Raw genomic sequence first — 21579 nt, 5'->3', positions numbered from 1 at the left:
TTATATAAAAATAGATGAAAAAACAAACTTCTTCTATATAGCACAAGGAACTGTATTCAATATCTTGTAATAATTTTTAATGAAAAAGAATATGAAAACAAATTTAAGTATGTGTTTGCATGGCTGGGACATTGCTGTACACCAGAAATTGACACATTGTAGCTGACTATGCTTCAATTTTTAAAAAAAGTCAATGGCAGGATGATCATTTGGGGGGTCTGTTGAGGAGCCGCATACAATGTGTTCAGACCAATCTCAAGAGAGGATGGGAGGCTGGGGCTTTTATTCACTGGCTGCCATCACCCCACAGTCAACTGAATCATTACTTTGCTGTAACCAGAAACTAACACAACATTGTAAATCAACTATACTTCAATATTTAAAAAAAAAAAGGGAAAATGAGTTTAGTATATATGACTATTAGATAATGTGAGTTTTAAGGTTGGGTTACCTTACTAGACATAAAGAGACATCTCACAAAAATAAATAATTTCATTGACCAGAAAGGGGTTCGGCTGAAGCAACTGGTGGGGCTGTCCTCACTCTTTCCTCCTCAGGAGGAAAAAAAAAAAGATGCAAATCAGGTCTTGCTGGAGACTGTCAAAAAATTCTATGAGTGACTCAAACAGAGGAGAAAGGCTTTAATTTCTGTTAAATTTCAGTGGTTGTACATTGTAGGGTACCCGAAGAAAAGGCGACTCCTCAATTTATAAAAGTCTTGGTTTTTTCACAGGGTCGGAGGGAATGGGGTCCATGTCCTAGTGGCTTAATATTTTGTTATCAAAACAACTTTACTGAGGAACTATGTTCAATAGCTTGTAATAACTCATAGTGAAAAAGAATATGAAAAAGAATATGCATATATATGCATAACTGAATCAGTATGCCGTGCACCAGAAACTAACACAACATTGTAAATCGACTATACTTCAATTAAAAAAAAAACTTTACTTATGTTGATGCCAATAATCAGTAAATAATCTATAGCAGGAATAGAAAAGAGTTTTATTTGAGCCAAACTGAGAACTATAGCCCAGGACACAGCCTCTCTCAGATAGCTCTGAGGAACTGTTCCAGAGAATTCTGGTTTCAGCAGTTTTATCTTAGAACAAAGAATACCAAACACGACAGGTGTACACTCCTTTAAGATTAGAAAAAAGAATCAATACACACGTAGGGGATTCAGTATGACCTTGGCTCCTGTGAAGGGCATCTTAGCATCCAAGGAGTGGGATGATTCCAAATCCCAGGAAGGGAGGCATTTAATCTATCTTTTAAAAAGACATTCTTTACTTCTGGTCAATGAACCCTTTTCTTTCATGGTTAACGCAGATGTACAATGTACGTCTGATACCCCACGAACAGGCTGTTCTAGTTAGCATCCAATTCCAGTTAAATCACGTTTAAGCCAAAGTGACTTCCCCAGATCTCAATATGTGAACATTTCTTCCATCACTTACAAAAAAGACTTCATTTTTGTCATGAACAAGTGGATCTGGAATCATGGCAAACCTGGACAGGACAGGCAGGTAAGTGGTCAAAAGAAAAGAGGCGGTGGGGAGGGGCCCAAGAGGGAGCCTGAGGACCCTCTGTTAAGTGTGTTTTGGCCATTTTTCAGCGTAGAGGAAAAGCCCTTCCTTTCCTCGGAAAGTGGCTGTCATCTCCAGAGGGTGCACAGAGCCCACAGGGAGGCGCGCTGCCCTGCAGAGATCAGCTTCCCGGGCTGGGAACCCGGCGGCGGGCGCGGGGTGGGGAGGGGGCAGGGGGCGGGGACAGTGCGAGCCGGAGGCTAGGAGGCTCTACCCGCGCTAGCAGGTCCGGCTGGCTCCAGGATCAGGAGTGTCTGGGGAGAAAGTTCTGCAGGAAATGCGAATCTGTTGGGGGTGGGGCCAGTCCCTGGGCTCCGGGAGGTTTCCCGGGGGCGGGCAAGGGTCCTGGTCTCGGGATCCCTTCCTGCTTGGCCCCTCCTCCTCCTCCTCCCCTTCCTTAAGCCGTCCATTTTGAGGAGAGGGGTCTGGAAGCAGGTACAGACTACCTGGGCTGGATGGAACTCTTGTCTTGAATCCTCCCTGGCGGGGCAGGGCGTTATTTTTATTTCTTTATTTCAGTATAATTTTTGCAGTTCCATCCCTCCCGTCTGCTGCCCTGCAACCGTCTAGTACCGGAATGAGCACTTGGGACACGTCTAGGAGCCGGTGCTGGTGAAATGGTGAGTTTGCCCGGTTGCTGCACGAGTCCACGCGCAGGGCGGGACCGGGTCGTGTTCCGGGAAGCCGGCCTGCGAAAGCCGGATTCTCTCCACCCGGGAGGGGAGGGAAGCCGCCAGCGGCCCCCCGCGTTGAGACCCAAGGAGAAGGGGCTCTCTCATCCCCGGGCGGCGACTTCGCAGGACGCTCCCGTCCCTGGGCGCCGGCCAGGAGCTAGTCGCGTGCAACGCTGGCGAGCGTTGTGTTATTTGAATCTGCAGATGGGCTGAGGTCGGTTATGGTGACCGTGAGCTGCAAAATTCGGGGCCCAGTCAGATTGATAGGATGCTCATTGGGTTCTGTTCCCCTGGAGAAAGAGCTTCGGGGTTTGAGTTGGGCCCTCTGGGCACACTCTTTTTGTGAGTTGAGACCTCAGAGGGCGGTTGTAAAAGGACAGGTTGAAGGGAAATTGACAGGGGGATGGCGGGACAAACCCTGCGGTCGGAACAAGTTGCATGTTTATCATTCGCGTTCTCCAGTGAGGTCCGCTTAACAGGACGCTCCGGGCGCGGGTGAAGATGTGTTTCATCTGCCAGATATGGGCGTTTTCCTTCTACCGGCTTGCCTGAGCTGACCCAGAATTATGTGTTCTTTTTCTTTCCACCCCCGCCCCCACGCCATTCTCCCCAGATAACGTGCCTCAGATCACCAGGGACAAAACTGGGGCCCCGGTTGTATTGGCTTGTTACTCGGGGGGAGGTGGACCCGAAAGGAACCTGACAAATAAAGGAAGGGACGGTGTCTTGATAGGATAAGGGTGGAGTTCAAGTTAAATCTAAATGAAGCCCTTCTTTAAAAGGCTCAGAGGTTAATAGCTCAGTGGTAGAGTGCATGCCTAGGTTCAATCCCCAGTACCTCTGCTTAAAAAAAGACAAAGGGGAATGACATCTCGTCTTTGGGGGAGAGTATAGCTCAAGTGGTAGGGTGCATGCTTCTCTGTCAAAGTGACTTGGATCCCCCAGGCAAGAGTGGGAGTTCCTTTCCTATTGATATGATGTCAAATATCGAATAGCAACATTTTTTAGCTTTCTTATTTTATTGAGATATAATTGATCTACAATATTGTATTAGTTTCAGGTGTACAAATAGTGATTCAAAATTTTGTATAAATTATACTTCATTTATAGTTGTTCTAAAATATTGGCTATACTGCCTGTGGTGTTCAGTATATCCTGTAGCTTATTTATTTTGAATAAATTTTGGCAGTAGTTTGTACCTCTTAACCCTCTACCCCATCTCGCCCCTCCCCACTTCCCTCTCCACACTGGTAACCAGTAGCTTGGTCTCTGGATCTGTGACTCTGTTTCTGTTTTGTTATATTCATTCGTTTTATTTTTTAGGTTGCACATATAAGTGATAACATACAGTATTTGTCTTTGTCTGTCTGACTTATTTCACTTAGTATAATAGCCTCCAGGTCCACCCATGTTGCTGCAAATGACAAATTTTCATTCTTTTTTATGGCTGAGTGGTATTCCATTGTGTGTGTACGTCTTCTTTATCCATTCATCTGTTGATGGACATCTAGGTTGCTTCCATATCTTGGCTTCAAATAGCAACATTTTTGACCGTCTTCAATTTTTAGAAGATGAAGTTTCGCAATGAATAAGAAAACAGTAAGAAAGAAACAAACCAACAACGACAACAAAAAAACTTCCTTTGACTTTGCAACTGGCTTTCTTTGGACTTTGCTATCTCCATCTGATGAATGGCTAGGCTGATTTTACATCATTTCATAGTGTGAGGGCTGCCTGTAATTTCTAGCTTGCCCAAGCATTCAATAACTTTATAATTATTTGAGTGTTACATTTCTTTTTGTTTTGTGAAAACCTTGAGTAATGGGAACTCCAAAGTAGTGAATAGAATACAAGGGGAAGTTGGGACCCAAGATACATATTTGAATTTTTTTATACCAAAGTAATACTGCTGCATCTTTCTTATAAAATGGAATCACTGTATTTAAGAAGCTGTGGGAGGGAGGGTGTAGTTCAGTGATAGTGCGTGTGCTTAGCGTGCACGAGGTCCTGGGTTCAATTCCCAGTACCTCCACTAAAATAAATAAAACGATAAATCAATAAAGATAAATACTTCCCCTCTAGAAAATAAAACAAATATACAAACAAAAAAAAAGCTGTGGGAATACAGTTCCTACTGGAAGAACGCCTGACTTCTGGCAACATCTTTGTGCTCCGAGAGACTTTTGAAATGTCGAGGCCATTAAATTTTTCAAATAGATGGAATTCCAATTTTAACTGGAAAATAAGACTTTATAGTAAAAAATCCAACCCATTGCATTGTAAGTTATTTGTCAACTGTATTTCGTTTAACCGTTTATTTTTTGAACATGTAGTAGATCAGTGTGTTTCAAAAATTGGAATGATTAGGTCAAACCTCGAACTCCTTCCTCCGTCCTGCCTTTGTTGACCCTGTTCCCAGCTCCTGGCCACCCAGAAGGAACCGCTTTTATAGGTATTTGCATACATCTTCAGGGTTCCTCATTTTCCCTCTGTTTCATAGAAATGAGCTACTTGTACAGCCTTCCACAGCTCTATAAGGGACAATTGTTACAGAGTTTTAAAGACTTGAGTGCCAAATATAACATGAGGGTCTTGTTTGGGAGACTGGCTGGGTATCTGCTTCTATAAAAGCATTACTGCTGGGACTTCGCAGTGTGATGCTGTCCGATTACATTTTTTAAGATGCCTCATGCTTTAGAGATTGCAATGCGAGTATTTAAGAATGAAATGCAAGAAGAAGAAAAAAAAAAAGAAAAATACTATGATATCTGGAGTTTTGTTTACAATAACACAACAGGAGAAGAATACGCTTTTGTACCACTAAGCTTTGGTTTGTTTGCTTTGGGTGGGAAGGTAATTAGGTTTTTCTTTCTTTTTTTTTTAATGGACATACCAGGGATTAAACCCAGGACCTCATGCCTGCTAAGTGCGCGCTCTACCACTGAGCTATACCCACCCCCTCACTGTCTTGAATTTTCTCTTAGCCTTCCTCTTGGTTTTCCCTTTTTCTCCCCCAAATTACCTTTTAAGCACTTTCAGATCTGCAATGAAAAGAAGAAAATGAATACCCAAGTAACCACAACTATTCACAATTTTTAAAAATATTTTGCTTTATTTGCTGTTTGTATGTACCGTACGTTCTCATATGCTTACACGTCTTTGCCTTGTTTGCTGTGTGTTGATGAATACGTGCTCACCTGTGTTCACCTTCCAGATCCCTGCCTTGTTTGCCTCTGTGCGAACAGGTAGTAACATAAATTCGCAGGCACAGGGGTTGTTTTCTTGTGGTGGTGGTTTTGCTTTTGCTTTTGCTGAACCACTTGAGAGATGCTTTCTGATATCATGGCACGTGTCCCCTTCTACCTGGGCGAGCCTCCCCTAAAATCTGGCACTCCCACAATGCTCTTCTCACGCTCAGGATGCACGCAGCCCCCCGCAGGCTACGGCACTCTCTCCCTCTGTTGTTTAGCAACGCTGGACCCGTTCCCAACTTTGCTGCTGGTTACACAGAACTGCCATGGTCGTTCCTGTCCAGGTGACCTGGTTTTCCTGTGGAAGAGCTTTCTTTACAACCTGGCTGCTCAAACTGCCATCCAAAGTCCTGCAAAATGGGCATTGCTGGAAACATGTTAGAAATTTCTGCTCTCAGCCTCCTTCCAGACCTGGGGAATCCAGCTCTGCACTTGACAAGATCCCCAGGTGATTCCTGTGCTTGTCAGGCTTTGAAACGGCAGTTCCACAACATATATCTTGGAGCAGAATTATTGGGTAGTAGATTTGGTGATATTCAGATTTTCAGTATAAAATACATTTTTCACAAAATGATTATATATTAATTTACATCCAAATAAGTTTTATACATAAACTTTTATATGTAAAAAAATTATAAAATTATATATTATGCTAATGATTTATTATATTTTCTCATAAGTTACATACAGATATACTATATGAATATATAATATTAATTGTATAATTACTATGTTGATATAATTATAATGTAATATGACTATATAATTATTTATATATAAATTTTATATATAATACATCCTTTAATGTTTATGAAGATATAGTTAATATATAAATATACATACCAATCTCCCTCATAGCCTCTGACTTTGTATATAGATTGTATATGTTTATATGAATACTTAATGTGTATATATTTTTAGTTTCTATTCTGATGTCTCAAATTTTAAATTTTTTTTCAAAGTACAAATACAAAATGTAAAACTCACAATACAAAATGATCTAACTACCCAAAAGAATGCATCACTAGAAATCAGGGCATCCAGGACCCCAAATATCATATCAGAAAAAAAGAAAGAAAATGATCATTCTTAACACCTGGTCAAAGTTTGAATTTCACCAGTTTCCACCAAAACTATTTCTTTCAGAGTTCAGTTTCTTTGAAGCAGGATGCAAACACATGCGTAGGTGATGCTTCTCCCTCAGATCTCATGGTGGAACGTGAACCCACTTCCCTGTGTTCAGGATATTGCGCGGCTGAAGTCACCGGGGTCTTGTGACTGCTCCCTTGTGCAGTTGAACATTAGACCTCCAGGAGTGATTGAAATCAGGGTGAACATTGTTGGGATGTTACACCTTAGGCAGTGTAAATATAATGGCTCTTGCCCCAGTGTGGGCAAGGCTAACGTCTACTGGTGGTTTTCCCACTTCTTAAAGTTGTTATTATCCAGCAAATAATGATCCAAGTGGTACACTTGTACCCTGCAGTATAAGCCCGTCCCCTTCATATTTTTACCCCCGTGTCTTGGCATCCATTGTTTTTTTTTAATCAGTTACTTCATTTGGGTTGCGAAATGATGGTCTTCAAATGTGATCATTTCTTCTAAGTGTTTATTTGGAATTCTGTAAAGTTTTCCATCCTCAGCAAGGGCTATTCAGTTACTCCCAAGTACTGTTCCTACTGGAAAGACAGAGTGAAGACTTAATTCTCTCTCTTTATTAAACAAGTTTGAGAATAAGGACTAATGCTCCTTATGGTCTCCAGTGGTGAGAAAGGCTCTCTTTTCACCCCCTCTTTGGTTTTCCCTTTCTGGGTGCCATTATGAGTTTATGTATTTTTAGTATTCAGGGTATTCCAATCAGTTGCAATTTTGTGGTTCAGAATATCCTAAACTGAGCCGTTGGAAGACTCCTGCAGCTGGCCTCTGCATCCTCTTAACACAGCGTAGGATGGTTTCTCTGCCGACTAGCACCTCAGGATATCTCAGACACACATTTTGTATTTCCTGTTCCTGCATCAGCCACTCCTCTTTCCTTCCTGCTGATTAATTCTTGTAAGCATTTTCTCTGCACCTGCTTATGTGCAGAATAATAAGGAGAAATACGTGTGTGTGTTGTGTGTGTGTGTGTGTGTGCATTTTTGTGCTATTATTTGACCATAAATTCAACATTTTTTAAACTTTTTAAATTTTTTCTTTGAATCTTTCTTCTTAAATGAAAAATCTTGCTTCCTAAAATTATGGACATAATCCCTTTGCCTGATCCTGCATATAAAATATTTATAAGAAACAGTGTCAAATATTACTTGTTGCAGTAAAGCCACTTGGTATGAAATATGATTTCCTTTCTTTTTGAACAATAGACTGTTACATATAGTCTAGAGGTTGTAGACTCCTTCAAATGAACTTTTTACTCCAAGTGGCTAACCTGTCAGCTTGATATATGCATTTATTTCATTTTCCGAATGGCTTTCTGGGTTTTTTTGTTGTTGTTGTTTGATTTTATAAATAAGATTTATTTATTTTTTATTTTTATTTTTTAATGGAGGTACTGGGGATTGAACCCAGGACCTCTACCACTGAGCTATACCCTGACACCCCCTGGTTTTCTTACTTTTGAATAACTAAATGTTACATGGTTCCCCAATAAAATCTGTACAGCAAGGTTATATTTAAACAAGTCTACTTCAGTCTCTTCCCTCCACCCTATTCCTTATGTGGTTTGCAATACATGTTCTGTGCCCTTTTTTCTTTTCATTTAAAAACACAAAATATAACCTGGAGACCACATGATATCACTTTATATGCATATGGAAAGGCTCTTCCTCATTCTTACCTGTGTGGTTCTTCATTTTGTGGCTACAGCATAGATTTTTATGCATCTTCCTTTATTGACTATTTGCGGGTGGTTTCCCATCTTTTGCTGTTATAAATAACCTTCAGTCAATAATTATGTAATTGCCAAGACAGGGAAGCAAATGAAATGTCCATCGACAGATGATTGGATAAAGAAGATGTGATATATACATACATTAGAATACTACTCAGCCATAAAAAAGAATGAAATGATGCCATTTGCAGCAACATGGATGGACCTAGAGATGATCATACTAAGTGAAGGAAATCAGGCAGAGAAAGACAAATCTCATATGATATCACTTATATGTGGAATCAAACAATGACACAAATGAACTTATTTACAAAACAGAAACAGACTCACGGACATAGAAAACAAACTTATGGTTACCAAATGGGAAGAGGGGGAGGGCTAGATTAGAAGTTGGAGATTAGCAGATACAAACTACTATATATGAAATAAACAACAAGTTCCTACTGTATAGCACAGGGAACCATATTCAATAACTTGTAATAACTTATAACAAAAAAGAATATATATATATATATATGTATAACTGAATCACTATGCTGTACACCTGAAACTAACACAACATCGTAAATCAACTCTACTTCAATAAAGATTTTTTTTTAACTCTACAAGAAAATAATAAATAAATAAAATAAATAAGTGCATACATCATTTGGCTTTTTGGCCAGGGTAGTTTAGGACTATAATCCCATGAGTGCAAATGCTGGCTCAAGGGGTGAATGCATATAAAATTTTGGTAAATTGTGCCAAATTTAGCTTCAAATTAGAGGTGGGACAACTTTATAGACAAGTTGACCTCATCATTTAACTAGTTTACGTCTTCAAAGGCTCTATTTCCAAATCAGGTCACAGGTACAGGTGCTGGCCGGGGTGGGCTGGAGGGGGCGGTTTGAGGCAGGGATTTCAACATACCTTTGGGAGGAGACACAAATCAACTCATAACAATACCCAACTGATGTTTAGGACTCGGTGACCTTCGAAGACGTGGCTGTGAACTTCACCAAGGAGGAGTGGACCCTGCTAGACCCCGCCCAGAGGAAACTCTACAGAGACGTGATACTGGAGAACTGTAGGAACCTGGCCTGCGTGGGTAAGGATGCCCATCCTGCACTTGGTCCCGGATGGGACTCGTGTGAGTCAGGCACCTCCTGTGGTCCAGGGACCAGCTGGGAATCCGGCCGGGCATTTTCAATTCCCGACACACGACGTCTGCCTTCAAGTGGCGACCATAGCATTTTTCCCACGAAACTGGAAATCTGTCCTTTGCATTAAATTTTGATTCTCTTCATGATTAGTAGCCTCTGGAGGATCCTTAGGTGGGTGAACATGGAACTCGGAGTTTTAGTGCATTCGTGAGAAAGTCACTTGCTTAGCTTCAGAACGCCTGCAAACCAAAGGGCGCGCCCACCGTTCCCCCACGTCTCCTGCTCTCCCATCTTCCAGTCACTGGGATCGCAGTTAGGCCAACCCCATCCAATCTTCTATTTGGAGCAAGAAGTGGATCTGGGAATAGAGTAGGGGAAGATCACCCCGGGGAACCAGGCAGATATGAATCCTTATGAGGAAGGATTTTACAACGTGGAAATTTTGATTGAGAATCCATTTTAGGGTGAAGGATGGTACAGCTCAGTGGTAGAGCACGTGCTTAGCATGCACAAGGTCTTGGGTTCGGTCCCCATTACCTGCATTAAAAAAAATAAGTTTTTAAAAAACCTCCCCCACTAAATAAATGTTTTTTAAAAAGAAAATTTTTTAAAACTCAGTTTCACCCACTGTGGAAAACAGCTTAACAAGTCCTCAAAAAGCTGAACATAGACTCATCACACGAGCCAGCAATTCCACTCCTTGGTATATACCCAAAGGAATTGAAAACAGGTGTTCATACACTTCAATTAAAAAATAAGAATTAAAGAAAGAAAGAAAAGAGGTGTTCAGACAGTTACGTGCACATATGTAAATAGCGCTATTTACAGTAGCCAGAAGGTGGAAACAAACCCAGTGTCCATCAACAGATGAATGGAGAAACGAAATATGCTCTAGTCACACAATGGAATATTGTTCACCATAAAAAGGAATGACGTTCTGATCCCTCACTACAACGTGGATGCACCTTGAAAGTAATATGTTAAGCGAAAGAAGAAAAACAGGAAAAGCCACATATTGTAGGATTTCATTTACATGAAATGTCCAGAAATAGGTAAATCCCTAGAAACAGAAAGTCAATCAGTAGTTGCTAGGGGCTGGAGGGAGGGGAGAAATGGGGAGTGACTGTTTAATAGGTACCAGGTTTCCTTTTAGGGGTGGGAGGTGAGGAGGAATGTCCAGAAACTAAATGGAGGTGATGGTTTTACAACTTGGTACCAAATGTCACTGAACTGTACACTTCTTGTGGGGGGAGGGGGTAATTAGGTTTGTTTATTTATTTATTGTAATAGGTACTGGGGATTGACCCCAGGACCTCATGCATGCTAAGCACACACTCTTATCACTGAGCTCTACCCTCCCCCCTTGAATTGTATATTTTAAACTGGTTAATTTGATGTTAAATGAATTTCATCTCCATAAAAAAACAATTGTTTCATCTGAAAACCAAGGCTCATCTATGTATGAGATTCTTCAGTTATGTATAGTTTTTTTTGTTTTGGGTTTTTTTTTTTTTTTTTTACTTTCAGCCTCTCAAATCTTTCTCTTTTTTTTTCCCAGAAAAAGACCTGTCCCCCTCTGCCTTAGTCATTCAGGCTGATATGACAGAATATCACACCCTGGGTGGCTGAGACAAGATACATTTATTTCTCCCATCCTGGAGGCGGGGAAGTTCAAGATCAAGGTGCTGGCAGATTCCATTGCTGATGAGGTCCCTCTTCCTGGCTTGCAGACAGCGACCTTCTCACTGTGTCCTCACAAGGCAGAGAGAGAGAGAGAGAGAGCACCCTGGTGTCTCTTCCTCTCCTTAAAAGGACACTAGTCCCATTGTGGGGTCTCATTCCACCCTCATGACCTCGCCTAAACCTAATTACTTCCTGATGGCCCCACTTGCAAATACCATCACGTTGTGGAGTGGGGGCTTCAACATATGAATTTGGGGAGGGGGAGGACATAAAGTCAGTCCATGACAGACTCTCGGTCCAAGTCTGTCACACTTAGCATTCCTGATCATACCATCAGTCTCTGAAGAACCATTTCTCAGTGACTTGCTGAGTGTGTTGAACCACTGTACTGAGCGTAGCCAAACTCCTGCTACAGCCCAAGTCCAGTGTCGCTCTCTGCTTCTCTGCTGGCTTCTTGCTTTCTTCCTTTTCACATTTTCCTCACAGGCATTGAGGGAACATTTGAAAAGAGATCCACACCACCATTTGCCTGTTTGGTCATCTCCAACCCACCTTTACTTTTCTTTTTTTTAAATGCATTTTTTTAATTGAAGTGTAGTTGATTTACAATGTTAGTTTCAGGTGTTCAGCAAAGTGATTCAGTTATTCATATATATGCATATTCTTTTAGATTCTTTTCCATTATATATTATTACAAGAAATTGCATATAGTTCCCTGTGCTATACAGTAGGACCTTGTTTATCTATTTTATATATAGTAACGTGTGTCTGTTAATCCCCAACCCCTAATTTATCCCTCCCTGCCCTTTCCCCTTTGGTAACCAATTTGTTTTCTATGTCCATGTGTCTGTTTTGGGGTAAATAGAATTTGTATCTTTTTTTTTTAAGAGTCCACATATAAGTGATATTATATATTTGTCTTTCACTGTCTAACTTTACTTAGTATGATCATCTCTAGGTCCATCCATGTTGCTGCAAATGGCATTATTTCATTCTTTTTTATGTCTGAGTAGTATTCCATTGTATGTGTGTATATGTCTGTCTGTGTGTGTGTGTGTGTATCACATCTTTATCCAGTCATCTGTCATTGGACATTTAGTTTCTTTCCATGTCTTGGCTACTGTAAATAGTGATGCTGTGAACATTGGGGTGCATGTATCTTTTCAAATTATAGTTTTCTCCAGACATATGCCCAGGAGTGGAATTGCTCAACCCGCCTTTACTTTCAACAAAGAGCTAACATTTTGTGCCACTTTATTTTAGATTGGGCAACTCGACAGAAAACCAAAGACTCAATCCTTCAGCAGGACAGCCTTGCTAAAAAGACCTTTCATGAAGTGAACAGAGCATGTCTGGCCAGCAGCAGTTCCCAGATCTCCGAGTTAGGAGGAGACTGGAAGTACCACCCAGTAGAGGAGCCGCGGGAGCAGAGGGGGCAAAAGCTGAAGCAAGTTGCAGCCTCCCACGGGAAAGGTGAGTCCCCAGGTGGAGTCTGTGAAACAAGGGACAGCTCTGAATCTGGCCCAAAGCTTATACCTTCACAGGAAGAGTCCACAAGAAAACGGACCCCCACGCATGACTCCAATATTTTGAAACAAATTCTTGTCTTAAATCAAAAAATCTATGAAAACAACGAATATGACGGAGTCTTGTGGCAAAACATCCCATTGGTTCCACGAGCAAGAACTCAGACGGAGCTGGGGTCAAACAGACGGATCGACAATCAGAACGGTGTACTTCGTTTGCGTAATGAAATGCATACGGGGGTTAGCGTTCATGAATTCATTCCACGTGGAAAAAAAGCCTTAGGTGAAGACACTTCCCTCGGGACACACATGACTCACAGGAAAGAGAAAAGTCATGACTCTCATCAGGATGAAAACAGCTTCCAAAATAACTCCCTCTGGGCTGTGCAGGTGCAACCCTGCATGGCAGAGACAAATAATGAGAATAGTCAAAGGGGAAAACCATTTGCCCGTGTTCCAAGTTCTGATTCACACAGGAGAACTTCGATGGGAGGGAAAAGCTATAAATGTGGCGATTGTGGGAAAGCCTTTGTGTATCAGGCATCCCTGAAGAGACACATGGAAATTCACACCGGAGAGAAGCCCTATGAATGTAAGGACTGTGGGAAAGCCTTCAGGTATTTCTTACACCTTAATAAACACTTAAGAAATCACATCATGAAGACCTTTGAATGTAAGGAATGTGGGAAGACCTTCAATAAGTCCTCAAACCTTAATGAACATACGAGGATTCACACTGGGGAGAAACCCTACGTATGTGAGGAATGTGGAAAAGCCTTCATTAAGTCCACAAGGCTTAATGAACACATAAGGATTCACACTGGAGAGAAACCCTACAAATGTGTGGAATGTGGAGAAGGGTACATTAGTTCTTCAAGACTTAAAAACCACCTGAAGACTCACAGTGGAGAGAGGCCCTGTGGATGATAAGGATGTGGGGAAACCTTCATTAATTTTCTCAGAAATACTGGCATAAGGAGGACATCTTGGAAGGGAGCTCAGTGAGTTCACAAACATGGAAAAGCCTTCCCTGAACTCTTGGATCCTACAGAAATGGAAGGATTCACCTGTTTTAAATTCAAAGAAACCCTGTGAAAAGAAGGTCTGTGGAATGTTTTTCATCGACATTCATCTTTAGTAGACGCCTGCCTTCACCCTGGAGAGAAACCCCATGGATCTAAGGAATATGGAAAAGCTTTCAGTGTTGTCACAACCTTACAGTCTCTATAAGCACTCACACTGCAGAGACCTCTCTGGGGAGTAAGCCATGTAGGGAAAGCCTCCTTAACGTTAAACACTCATCTGTTAACATCACTCATGAGACCACACCCCGGACAGAGACCCTCATCATGGCAGATGTGAGAAAGCTTTTAGTTCTCTCTTCACTCACAGGGCACAAGTAGGAGAGAAACGTGGTAAATGTTACAACTGCTGTCATTCTCACTGTCTTAGCCTTCGGTCGGAACTGAACTTCATTCTTTTCCATTTTTTCTTTCCTAATAAAATCCTGTGAGGTAATGACTACCCTTCTGTGGACCCTTTCAGCTCTGCTGTGTGAATTTTGATGCACAGGAGCTTCATTACAATTTGCTTACATATCACCTCACCCACACAAAGCCCTGTTTGAGCTGCATTTAATTTAGACTCGGGTTTACGAAGCTCCGTGGCACCACTACTGCCAATTTGTTGTTATGGGTCATGATTCGACTACATAATGGTCAGAGTGTGTGATCTTTATGATACTGATTGAGGAACTTGTCCCGACTTTGATTTTGGTCTCATGTGAAGATTCTGTCATTGCCCATATCCATTCTTATCTTCTTTACTAAGGGAACATAGATTTGTTTTTGTTTTTGTTTGGGGGTGGTTCCTTTTTGGGGGGTAATTAGGTTTATTTATTTATCTTAACTGAGGTACTGGCGATTGAACCCAGGACCTTGTGCATGCTGAGCACACACTCTGCTACTGAGCTCTACCCTCCCCCCTGAACTGTACTCACCCCCCTCCTTGTGGTCCCACTGTTTATGTTTTTAAATGCATTTCTCGGGCTTTATAACTGATGGTGAGCAGAGCTTATAGCCCTGGCCAATGAGGAGGGCAGAATTCACTAGTTTGGATTCCTACAGAGCTGTTGGAAAGGTCAGTGTGTCCTTTACGCTTTTTCTCTTAATCACGTTCCCTTTTCTCTCTTTCCTTGTTTCTTTCTGGAAATTGGGTGATATCCCCTGAGTTAGCACAAACAACTCCAGGATCTTTGGAATGAAGGTCATGGTCCCAGTAACACTACCCTCAAATAAAAGATTTCTCAGTCTCCAATGGCCTATTTTGCGATGTCCATGGCTGTAACTGACTGTATTTCTAGATTTATTATATGAAGTAAACCCCTAATTTTGTTAAGAAGCATTTTATAACTCAGAGTTAACTGTGAAACAATAAACTTAGTGTGTGCCCAGCTTTTTGTAATTTCTTCTGTGTATTTCAAAATACTATACATTCTTTGGTGGTGGGTGGGCTCAGAGTTCAGTATTTGGATGGTCAATCTTAAGAGTGTTTTGCAATCTCTTACAAATAAAATTTTTTACTCACTGAACAAGTTTATAATAAAATAACCCATTCTAAAAGTTGATTATCAAAATCATCTAGTTTTGTCAATTCTTGTTTAATGTATTTGGAGACAATGTTATTAGTTGCATAGGAGTTTGGGCATTTCCTTTATCAAAGGTATCTATGTTTTAACCATCTTTTCTACTAACAGTAATTTTTTGTTCATTTATGTAATAAAGGTGAAAGTTTATGTGCCTCTTACTATGAGCATGTACTTACATATATCACCTTATTACTCACCACCATTCCACAGATGAACACTTTTAGCATCTTTTTTTATAAATGAGGAGACTAACACTTAGAAATAAGGAAAATTGTTAATGTTAAATGGCTTCTTTTGAGTTTCAAAGCAATGAATTGTCAAGTTCAGTGTTCACTACATATGTTAGTTTCCTTTTGCTGCTATAACAAAATATCATAAACATACTGGCTTCAAACAGCACAAAATTATCTTACATTTCTGGTAGTCAGAAGTCCAAAATGGGTCTCATTGGGCTAAAACTAAGGTGTCCACGGGGCTATGTTTTCTGGAGCTTCTAGAGGAAAATCCATGTTCTTGCCTTTTCTAGCTTCTTGAGGCTGCTGGCATTCCTCGGTTTGTGGCCCCTTCCTTCATCTTCAAAACCAGCAACAGTGGTTGAGTCCTCAAATCACATCCCTCTGATAGTCCCCCTCCTGTTAAGAGTCCTTCCTCTTCCATTTATAAGGACTCTTGTGATTACATTGGCCCCATTTTGGTAATCCAGAATCATCCTCCCTCTCAAGATCAGCTGATTAGCAACCTTAATTCCGCCTGCAGCCTTAATTCCCTTTTGCCATGTAGGGTAACATATTCACAGGTTCAAGAGCTTAGAGGGTGGACATCTTTGGGGGCCATTCTCCCATCCAGTACATACATGAAAGATCAAACTTAGTAACTGACCAAAATAAAAGCTTTAACACTAAGTTATTTAGGCTTTCAAGACTGCTACTATTAATTGGATGCATTTTCCTGAGCATCTCCTTTGGCTGTGAGCTGTGATAGACTCTGGAGCTAGATCAGGTCAGCAAATTTTTCTCTAAAGAGCCGAAGAGTATTTTAGGCTTTGCCAGCCCTATAGTCGCTTGTGTCCACTGCTCCACTCCGCCATTACAAGCCAAAGCAGCCACAGACAACGTGTAAGCAAGTGAATGTGGCTGAGTTCCAGTGCAATCTATTTACAATGAGATTTGAATTTCATATAATTTTCACATATCATGAGATATTCTTCTTTTGATTATTTTTTCCCAGCCATTTAAAAATGTAAAACCATCCTTAGCTCCTAGGCCAGGCCTGATTTGGCCCAGAGGCCAGAATTTGCTGACCCCTGGCCTCAAGGAAAGAACAAAACAAGCCTTTAACTCCTAGCATCTGCATTCTTGTGGAGAAGACAAAAATATATAGAAGTATGGCTCTCTCTATCCTGATTTTTTCCTTTTTTCTTCTCAATTTTTAAAAAATTAGAAAATATGGAGTACAAAATTTACAAATATTAACTAGTATATATAAAAATAGATTTAAAAAAACAACTTTCTTCTGTATAGGACAGAGAACTATAGTTAATATCTTGTAGTAACCTATAATGAAAAAAACATGAAAAGGAATATATGTATGTATATGAATGAAACATGCTGTACACCAGAAATTGACATGTTGTAACTGACTATATGTCAATTAACAAAAAAAAGAAAGAAAAAATATGGCTACCTAAAATTATGTGAAAAGGTACATATACAGTTAAAAGTAAAGTGATTCCTCACATACCCAGCAACCCCCAAGAGGAAAACACTATCTTACAGTTTAGATAATTCATTTCCTTGCTCTTTTTTTTTTTTTTTTTGCATATATAGTTGAGTTTTACCCAGGTGGACTTTAGTAGCAAAAAACCATGTAGCAAGTAAAGCACTCTATAATACTTTCCAGAAAAAACTTCCACTTTAGACTTGAGATATTCAATATATATGTCATCCAGGCACCTGGTCTCACATTTTCTTTTTTCATTATTGAGGTATAGTTGACTTATAATATTATATTAGCTTCAGGTGTACAACATAATGATTCGATATTGTTACAGATTATACTCAATTTAAAGTTATAAAAGATCAGCTATATTCCCTGGGCTGGACAATATATCCCATAGCTTATTTATTTTATACATAGTAGTTTGGACTTCTTAATCCCCTTCCTCTACCTTGCCCCTTCCCTCTTCCATCTCCCTACTGGTAACCACTAGTTAGTTCTCTATATCCAAGAGTCTGTTTCTCTTTTGTTTTGTTCATTCATTTGTTTTACTTTAGATTCCACCTATAAGTGATAACATACAGTAGTTGTTTTTCTTTGTCTGACTTATTTTACTAAGCGTAGTACCCTCCGGGTCCACCCATGATGTTGCAAATGGCAAATATTAATTCTTTTTTATGACTATTGTATATAAATGCCACATCTCTATCTATTCATCTATTGATGGACATTTATGTTGCTTTCTTTTGCTCATTTTTACATTTACCACCTAAATCCCTAAGTATCATGTTTTCTGTTTTTTGCTGATTTGTATACTATGTCTGATGGCATCCCATTGAATATTTCTTTGTGTCTTGCTTCTTTCAGAGAAAGAAAGATTAACCCAAGTGCATTGCAGGTAACATTTGATCTTTCATTTTCACTGCCCTGTAGGTTATTTTTCAGTTAAATTCATTTTAGAGACACTTGTGATATTTCTCATTGTAAATAATACAAACATTGCTGCTGAAACTGATTTTGCAAAGGTGGGTATGTGTAAAAGTCACAATTAAGGTGGAATGGCTGGGTTGGAGGATCTGCATATGTTCAGTACAAAAATATTTCAGACAAAATAAGATTGCATGATTCCATCTATATGGAATTTCCAGAAAAAGCAAATCTTTAGAGACAGAAAACTGATCAGTGTTTGTATGGAGTTGGAGGTGGGACAGGAAATTGACTGCAAGCTGGCAAGATGGAACTTTGGGGGATCATGGGAATGATCTAAAACTGGAATATAGTGATGATTGCACAACTCTGTAAATCTGTGAAAAATCATTGAATTGTACACTGCCGATGGGTGGATTTTACTGTCTGTAAGTCGCACTTTAATGAATCTGTGGAGGAAGAAATGAGGCAAGGAGAGAAATATATATATAAATTTAAATATATAAATAAATATATATATATCACAGGTTCTTTTGGGAGCCTGCAGCTGTGTGGCACCCAAAAGCTCTGCTAAGTTCAGCTTCTGGCGTTTGGGGAAGACCTGGGACCAAGAGACCCACCCTGTGGGTGAGAAGACTCTCCAGCTTGGCCCTTTCGCCCTCGGCCCCGCAGACTGCGTTTCCCAGATGCACTGCTTTGTCCTAGAATCTGGGTGCGTTCAGGCTCCTCCTCACTAGCCCCAGACCATGCAGGGGAAACTGGGTCCACTCGCAACTCGAGGGAGCGCTGTGCAGAGGAAAAGGACCCTGGCTGGGAGTGAGAACCCCTGGACTCAAATGTGGGGGTGGAAAATGTGACTTTGGGGGTTCCCTCCTCCACCCCATGCCCTGATCTCAGTTCCTGCATCTGTAAAATGCGAATTTTAAACACTTGGTTTAACAAACTTATCAGGCCTTTTTTATTTACAAATCTCAACTCATTTAATGCTCACGACAACCCTATGAAGTGGGTGATATTTGTCTCATTTTATAGCAGGGGAAACAGGCACAGAGAAGCTAAGCAAGCTGCCTGAGCTCACACAGCCGGCAGGACTCGCCCAGCGTTGTCTCGAAGCAGACTAGGTGAGGAGGACTCTTTGTACTGGCTGGGTCGTGAATTTGGCATCTTGTCTGTCCTCCCCCTCCGGGATGTGAGCTCAGGGAGGGAGGACTTCGTCCTGCTCACAGAGGCGTTTAATAAATATTGTGGAATGAAGGGGATGCCTGGATATCTGAAGATGGCCACATCCCTTCTTGACTGCCTGAGCCCTCCTGCTGCGCTCTGCTAAGGGAGCTCTATTCCTGGTCAGGGCTTATCGTTCTAGTAAACTGGATCCTCGGGGCGAGAGGGAACCCGAAGGAAATCCCGGGCTTGCGCCTTCCGAGTAGAAGAGAGAGAACCCACTTACGGCGGGGCACTGGCGCCACCTGGCGGCGGAGTCCTGGTGAGACCGAGCCACCGGGAGACCGGGAACGTTTGCTTTGTCAGGCGAAGTGGAATCTGCATCAGAAAGGGAGTTGATATCGGGTATATTAATGGGCAGTTGTCTGAATCACTGCTGTCTACCAGTGGCTTCCAAACTTTTCTGACCATGATGCACAGCAAGAAATCATTTCACATCCACATAGTTTCACAAAATACCACCCTGTACTGCATGATGTTTTTTATTCTACTCTATTCCTGTTTTTAAGTGTTGGAGTCCCTTAAATTGACTTCCTGACTCTCTAATGAATCTTCGCTGATACTCTAGGATAGTGTTTTCCAGTGTCCTAGAGTATGTCCTTTTATTTTTTCAGCTGACACAGATTACGATGGAGAAAAAGTTAGCACCAGACCACACCCCCAGTGATGCTTCTCTACCACGTTGTGCAGCCTCCAGGATTTTCCCCCAGCTCTGACTTCAAGATGAACTGGGCTCAGAGAGGTGAAGGCACTTGTCCAAAGCCACACAGGTTGTATGTGATAGTCCCAATTTCTGCCTCACTCTTGAAGGAGAAAAATCACTAAATGCTCCAAATTGCATTGCTATTGAGTACAATTTCATTTAGTCCTTTCTCCATTTTGCCAGTAAGATTGAGCTACACTGGTCTGCTGTTTTCTTATATTGTTTAATGTAAATTACATTCTCAAGCTCAGGCTTGAAAATGCAAGTCTTCCTATGTAACAAAATGAACCTGAGATGGCCATAAAGAGTCTGTGCTGAGGTGACAATCAGTTGCACTGCCAGCATTATTACCAAAAACTGGCAGCACCATTCACCACCACCATCACCACCATCACCATTATCATCACCATCATCACCACCATCATCACTTACCACCATCATCACCACCACCATCATCACTACCATCACCATCATCACCACCACCATCATCATCATCACTATCATCACCACATCCCCTTCTCTGTCACCATCAGCATCACCATCATGACCATCATCACCAATGTCACCAAAGTCACCACTTTATCACCACCACCATCCCCACTATGGCCATCACTGACATCACAACCATCACCATCACCATCACCATCACCACCACCATCACCGCCACCCTCACCACAACAATCACCCCCACCTCAAAGCAGGTATCAGGGGACCACTCTTTGTCTCCTAGCTACAGCCTTGGTCCAGCAAGCCTGCGTTCTCCATCCCTCTCTCCATCCTGGGCCATAGGGATGTGATGACATAACATCAAGGGAAGTGCTGTCCTGCTTGGGAACCAAGAGGATTCTGGGTCTGATTGTCCAACTTCTCTTTAAGTGGCCTCAGATGTCTTCTGAGCTTGCTGGCACAGGATGGACCATCTATAAATGGTGAGCCCAGCCCCCGGACCAGGGGATAGCAGAGGAGGGTCCTGGACCCTGGGGGTGGCTGAGAGTTGAGGTGAGGCTGAATGCCTCCTGTCACGGGGGTCTGTGAAACCACTTTGGGGGAGAAAGGCTTGGATTCTCTCAGCCTATTTTCCTGTCTTAGGAGAGAAAGAGGAGGATATCACTCAGAGATGGCAAAGTTTTTTATGGAATCTCCACACTGTTTTCCATAGTGGCTGCACCAATTTACATTCTCACCAACAGTGTAGGAGGGTTCGCTTTTCTTCACGCCCTCTCCAGCATTTATCGTTTGTGGACTTTTGAATGATGGCCATTCTGGCTGGTGTGAGGTGATACCTCATTGTAGTTTTGATTTGTATTTCTCTAATAATTAGTGATACTGAGCATCTTTTCATGTGCCTATTGGCCATCTGGATGTCTTCTTTGGAGAAATGTCATAGAGCCTTCTTTTTAATCAGGATTCCTTACTGGTACCAAACAGGTTGCTCTTCCTGTTCTTTTTCTTGTTAAAGGTTTAAAATTGTTGAGACCCTAAGCTTTGCACATTGGAAACTGAGCCTTGTGCTGTTAAAATGTTAAGGCAATTTCAATGTTTAAAAGGTCTGGAAGTTCTTCCAAAGTTCAAGGCCGCTTCGTTTCAGTCAGCAGCGGGAGTCTTCTGGAGGA

General features: G+C 41.4%; 1 protein-coding gene across 1 annotated transcript; it reads left to right on the top strand.

The window, feature by feature from the left end:
* Positions 1-1800: 1800 nt before the first annotated feature.
* On the top strand, positions 1801-15378 carry ZNF114 (zinc finger protein 114). The gene is made up of 3 exons (XM_074369320.1): positions 1801-2209; positions 9362-9488; positions 12490-15378. Exons 1-3 carry the CDS (start codon positions 2207-2209, stop codon positions 13677-13679), a joined length of 1320 nt encoding a protein of 439 aa, XP_074225421.1. The 5' UTR covers positions 1801-2206; the 3' UTR covers positions 13680-15378.
* The last annotated feature ends 6201 nt before the right edge of the window (positions 15379-21579 follow it).

The sequence above is a fragment of the Camelus bactrianus genome, chromosome 9 (genome assembly GCF_048773025.1).
Source record: "Camelus bactrianus isolate YW-2024 breed Bactrian camel chromosome 9, ASM4877302v1, whole genome shotgun sequence".
In the NCBI taxonomy this organism is placed as follows: Eukaryota; Metazoa; Chordata; class Mammalia; order Artiodactyla; family Camelidae; genus Camelus; species Camelus bactrianus.
Note: the sequence above shows the minus strand (reverse complement) of the source record. Positions and strands in the feature narration are given on the sequence as shown.

Coding starts and splice junctions, on each gene's coding strand:
- ZNF114 (XM_074369320.1), top strand. Junction 9,489..12,489: donor TAGGAACCTGGCCTGCGTGG/GTAAGGATGCCC, acceptor ACTTTATTTTAG/ATTGGGCAACTCGACAGAAA.